A 5,933-nucleotide genomic window follows, 5' to 3' on the forward strand; every position below is an offset into this window, starting at 1 on the left:
TGTAGTGGCCTCCTGCTTTGATTCCCCCAAGAAGTGGCTGTTGCACAACTTGAGACCATCCCAAGAGCTCAGAGCCCAGCGAAGCCTTGGCGGGGTAGTGGAAATCCAGGCTCAGATTCAGATGCCTGCTTGTCACGAGCCAAAGTGAAGCGTTTTGGGTCGTCCGAATCTGAGCATGAAGTGGCCCGTGTTCTGGCTCTTGCATACAGCTGTCCTACGTCAGTGATCTTTTTCTGATCCCTCCATCCTTTACAGATTCAGATTGAGAGGCTGCCTTTTGAAAACCGAAATTTCCAGCCTGTCAAACCCACGGTGGAGTCCCCTGCATGCCTGGTTTCTAACACAGGTGCACTTGACTGCAATGGTGACGAGATGCACAGGATCACTTGTTTAAGGAATGACTTGCTAGCCGCTTTTGATGCCTTTTATTCCATTAGCTCACCCTGTGACACCAGGCGGTTCTCAAAACAGCAAGGAATTATTGAAGGGCAGAAAAGGGTTGGATGTAAGGCTTTTCTCAGGGTTTTCAAGGAATATAATTGCCATGAAATCATTTGTTCTGGAATAATGATCGTGTAAAGAAGACAGCTGCCGCTGCTGCTTTGTGCTAGGTATTTTTGCATAGATGTTAGGGGCTGGAAGGGACCTCAAGATATCATCAGGTCCTACTCTTTACCATCAGGTCCTACCCTTTACTCCCAGAGAATCACTGTTTTAAAATGAAGATGTATTTTTACGCTGCCTTTCGCCTGAGAGAATGATTTTTTTTCTCCGAGCAAGTTCAAAATTGATTAACTTGTCCTTTGCAAAGATTTACCACTCATTAATATTGGTCATGACTAGTGCTATATACCATGTGGGCAGCAATTAGACTCCAGCTAGTCAACCGTAGAGGTTAGACTGATGTCATTCATTGTGGGGGGCAAAAAAAGCATAAAGAAATCACAAAAACTTTGCGTGATGAGTTCCTTGAGTGGCCTGAATGCCTCCCCAGCGGTGTAATCCCTTCGGCACAGCCAAGGGCAGGACAAAGTCCCGTGCCTTTCTGTGAGACGTCCACATCCCAATTCTGCTCCCCTGCGTCCCCGGGTTTAGGTACCAGGGTGCCTGGTCCTGTACACACAAGCATCTTGAAAACCGCCCAGCAGCAGAGCAGCACATGGCCAGGTGAAAAGACAGCCTTTATTCCAGGTGCCCCCGTCCTCCGCTGGGCCGTGGCTGCACCAGCTTTGATCCGGCCGGTACACACACGGTGTAGAGCAGGAGCCAGAGCCGGGGTGGCTCGGCTCCTAGCATCTCTACCCATGCGGCTTGCACCCTTCCCCACTGGTGAAAACCCTAGCGCCGGTTTTACACCGCAGAGAGAAACCTGTTCTCGAGGGGCTGCTTTCATCCCTTATCCACACACGGTCCTAGCACACAACACAGGATGCTAAATTCTTCTCCAAAGACTTTATTGACAGAAAGTGATTTGATTTGATTTTTTGGACAGGGTAAATGCCATCTTACAAAGACCCCACTGATTCCCCCACCCTCCGCCAGCCTCCCAGGCTTTGAGAACTGGGATCAGTGGTGTGCTAGCGTGCTCCGTGGAGATTTCCGTCAAGCCATGGGATGCTTTAATCCCGAATCGTTCGGTGGCTGTTTTGTAAAGCAAGAAGGCTTGAGAGAGCAGCGGCCAAAGGCATCTTTCCCCTTCGTCAGCGGGCTGCATCAATGCCACAAGATATGTGAATGTGAGCAAAAGCATCACGGTTTTCATCCCACACGCTGCTGCTCGTGACAAGTCAGGTAAGTGATGCAGGGACCCTTGTACTGCAGGATGTGTTACTGGACTCCTAATGAAGCAGAAACCCTTATCTAGGCTTGACAAACCGGTCAATTGGCCGGCCAAATATTGTCCATTGAGTGCTCAATTGACTACATCTTTTTGACCAGTCAAAGATTATAGCAATTTTTACCAAAAAAATGACATTGTTTTTGTAGTTTTCTTGACATAAATATGGTGTTGACACATTTCTGAATGGAAAAGGTGTGCTTTTTCTGTGCGTTGTTTGGACCTATTGGCAATTTTTTTTTTTTAATTTTACAATTTTCAACTGGTATTTGACTGGTCAACTACCCAGCCCTGCCCTTACCTAGAGGCCCAGGAGCTCTGCATCCCTGCACGGTGGGAAGCCTGAGAGCTCTCCTGGGGGACAGGCTGGTTGGAGGCCTTCTTGGAAGAGCATGCCCTTCCCAAGGAGAGGAACCGCGTTCTGCAGCTGCGAGGACCTGCCCACTTCCCAAATGCAGCAGGAGCCGACCCAGCTGGAGTGGGAACAAAGAGGGTTTGTAGCAACAGAAGGGAACGCTTGCTAGTTAGTCTTTGACGGAGAAACTGAGGTCCCACGAGAAGAAGAAATGCATCGTTGCTTTTTCGCATGAATCCAAGGGACATTTCAGAAAGACTGAGAAGAGCGTTCATCTCCACCAACGCTACCACGGTCCTGGAGCGAGACATACGCTCTTGAGTGAAATGTCTCATGGAGATTATTAGCAAAGTCGGGTCAAACAGATTCCACGTGCAATGGGTTGAGGAACAGCAGGCAACAGAGAGATGTTAGATGCGACCGAGGCCTTGAAGGATGGTTGGGTCCTGGCTTAGGTGAACTTTCTTGTTCTATGATCTAAAGGGAAGAAAAGACGACAGATGAGCACTCGCTGGTAAAGATATGTCAGTGGGTGCACTGGGGCTTATGAGAAGTAGGTGGCTCTGCAATAACAGGGCAGTTACTGGTTTGGTCCCCAGACAGTATAAAGTATTGCAAATGCCAGATCAACGCCCCCTTTCAAATAGAGCCTCAGCCCATTCGATCAGATGTGTGAAGAGGCCGGATCGCGATCAGCAAGGGACAGCAATGCAAGGATACAAACCCAACTCATTCTCCCACCCCAAGAGATTAACCACGCCTATGCTGCGGCCACTGGGTCCGGGACACCCAGGAGGGCAGCGAGAGCCCTCTCTCAGGCCGGGAGCAAGGAGCAGGGAACAGCATGCAGAGATCACCCCTTCCCAGCACGTGCTCACTTCTTTTCCTTTTCTCCGAGCGGCTGCCCGACTCTTCTGAGGATGTTTCTGCCGGGTCTACGAGAGAACAAATAATGCTCTTTACTCTTATCTTGACCCCATGTTCTCCTGTTGTTACAGCTCATTGATTAGATGAGAAGGAAACCAGCAATTCCTGTGCCGCCCGGTACATTGCATCTGAACATGCCTCCATCCCACCCGCTGTCCCGTCTCCAGCACCATCACCACCAGGAGACATGCAACCCTGAGAGCAGACCCTTGGGCACTAGCTTCCTAGGGGGGAAACTCCTCCCTGCAGTACTTGAGAGATGTGCAAAGGTGCAGCTCCCCGCTGCCCTACTTTGAGCTTTACAGCTGTTCTGAGTGCAAATGGCCCAACAGGTGCTCAAGCATGGTTCAATGGGGTCTTCATGGACATGGGTCCATGGGTCTCCAGATGCTCAAGCATGGTTCAATGGGGCCTGCATGGACATGGGTCCATGGGTCTCCAGATGCCCAAGCAAAGTTCAATGGGGTCTTCATGGACATGGATCCATGGGTCTCCAGATGCTCAAGCTTGGTTCAATGGGGTCTGCATGGACCTGTTGAGTCTGTTCCATCTACTAGACATGCCAGTGGATGTAGGCACCTGAGTGTGATCCTAATTTCACCCTGCTTGTGTCCCAGAAAAGTCAGGTGGGCCCTCGTCTTCCTCAATGCTTCATTGTGCGCCCACCTTAAGGGTCAGGTGATGGTGTGGTAGGACAGTAGATGCCTCTGCAGATTTAGAGATGAGCACATGGGAACAGACTTGCACTTAGGCACCTGAGTCCAGTTGGATGCCCAAGAGAATTTCCCCCCATATATGCACTAGGCCAGGACAGAGCAAGGAAGGGGACCGCCTGGGTTTCTTTTCTCTCTTGCCACTGAGTGTTGTTCAGTGGGCCGTAGACAGATACTTTAAACTTTCACACCCATTTCCTAGGAGAACAGCATGTTATGCTGGCTGGGAGCATGGTATTCCTTGTTCCCCCGTCCTGAGCTATAGGAACTCACTGAGATTTGAAGGCCTGTATCCATCACAGCCGATCTTTGGTCTTTTCTGCCCATACAGAGCGCAGAACGGGGGGCTCCCCGTCTGGTTGCAGCACCAGTCCTGCAGCTTTAATTCTTGATCTAGGGAGGAAAGTGAGAGCATTAAAGAGGGAGCAGTGACTCCCAAACGATGTGGGGCTGGGAGACCCAGTGCCCCTGGGACAAAACAGAAAGCCTCCCATGGGTGTCACCTGGGGTCCAACACAGCTCCCCTCTCTACGGAGACAAAGGGCGTACAGAAACCAAAAGGGGTGCCAAGCCTTGCTCAAGAGGGAATGCATGGGCAGCCATACGGTCTGTCCTGCCATCCAGGTCCACCCGATTTCAGCCACATCTGCCCATGCCTTCAAGGGATCCCGAGTCCTGGTAAATCCAAGCCCCGCTTACAAACATGTAAGATCCCAGGGGTTCACTCCATGCTTCAGAGCAATTTACTTGCTCACGTCAAACCCCTTGAATATACAAATGAGGTCAGCTCCAGCCTCTGGAAACACCGCTGGGCCCTGTCCTGTGCCACACACTGGCCACGTCTGCAATTGCTAACATGAGGCACCGAACTGAGACGGACCCTCGAAGTCACCACGGCTAGAGAGAGTCAGATCCCCTCATCTCCCCTGAATAGCACAGAGGAGCTGAGTAAGGGCCAGCCACGTGGCGCCGAGGGCATGTGGGCAGAGCGCTGGATTCGGGGCATGTCTACAGCAGCGCTTGCAATGCAGTACAGGGATGCCTGAGCTAGTAGCCATGATGATATGGAGTTCAGCAATGGCTCATTTGCCTGGCCAAGAAGTCCGTTCAGAGCATCATACTGCTGCAGCTGGACTAGCCTATGCAGAGATGCGCATGTCTCGGAGGTTATGGGCTCCACTCCTGTCTCTGTCACTCGCCTGATTCTGCACTCTGTGCCTCAGTTTCCCACCCCCCCCACCCCGTAAAATGGGAGCAATGAGCCAGACTTCCTTTGCAAAACATTGAGAGCAGCTGATGGAAAGCAACAGGATGAACCACACGAGAGAAGACCATGCCTACCACGAAATGGCGAAGCTTGTCTCGAGTACTTCCAGTATTTCTCCTGCCGGCCGTCGATGAGCTTGTTCTGCTTACTGTACAGGCATCGCACCCCAGCGCCGTACTGGTTGGGAGAGGCTGTATACAGCATGGTCACCTGCGCATCCAGCCAACCTGCAACGCCCCACTGGTTAGATGACAGCTTTCCTACTCCTCTGATGTGGTGCAGGATGGGGGTTACCCCAGAGCCAGGCAGTTCCGGGGATGGCCTGAATCACAGTGCTTTAAGGTATAAACTAGGCATGCTTGTAAAAGCACTTGGAGGGTGATGCACTGATAGCGTCTTCCCGCGAAGGTGCCACAAAACCCCAGCTCGGGCAGGGTTTGGGGCCTAAGCAGGTAATGGGATTTCTGTACGAGCAAGCACGGAGCCTGGGGTTAGCGCTGGCAAGGGAGAGAAAACCCCGGGGAAAACACTGTCAGCATCCCGCACCTCCTTTGCTGCGTCTGAAGCGGCCGTCCGACTCTCCCTGCTGCAGAGAGCAGGGGCACGGCGGCAGGTCCCTGTTCCATGTGCCCGGCTCCTGCTGCTTGCTAGCCCAGCCGAGGCACCGCACCCGGTAGTTCGCACGCACGCGGCTATCCAGTTTGTAGATCCGCAGCCCTCGCAGGTCTGGGAGGGGAGGAAAGCAGTCGTAAGACACTGTCCTCCAGTGAACTGAGCACAGACATTTTAATGGACTAAGTTGTGGGCGGAGTGGTACAATTTGGGGCAAGATTT

General features: G+C 52.0%; 1 protein-coding gene across 2 annotated transcripts in view; it reads right to left on the reverse strand.

Moving 5' to 3' along the window:
* Nucleotides 1–1,437: 1,437 nt before the first annotated feature.
* Nucleotides 1,438–5,933, reverse strand: part of MUC4 (mucin 4, cell surface associated) — a 20,781-nt gene continuing 16,285 nt past the window's right edge. For both annotated transcript variants that reach the window (XM_025202710.1, XM_025202709.1), the window contains exons 9-13: nt 5,646–5,825; nt 5,174–5,326; nt 4,106–4,225; nt 3,071–3,127; nt 1,438–2,669 (exon numbers count right to left, since the gene is read on the reverse strand). In XM_025202710.1, coding sequence (XP_025058495.1) covers nt 2,644–2,669; nt 3,071–3,127; nt 4,106–4,225; nt 5,174–5,326; nt 5,646–5,825 — 536 coding nt within the window. In that variant the 3' untranslated portion in view covers nt 1,438–2,643. The remainder of the gene's footprint in view (nt 2,670–3,070; nt 3,128–4,105; nt 4,226–5,173; nt 5,327–5,645; nt 5,826–5,933) is intronic.

This window comes from Alligator sinensis, unplaced genomic scaffold (assembly GCF_000455745.1).
Source record: "Alligator sinensis unplaced genomic scaffold, ASM45574v1 scaffold301_1, whole genome shotgun sequence".
Taxonomy (NCBI): Eukaryota; Metazoa; Chordata; order Crocodylia; family Alligatoridae; genus Alligator; species Alligator sinensis.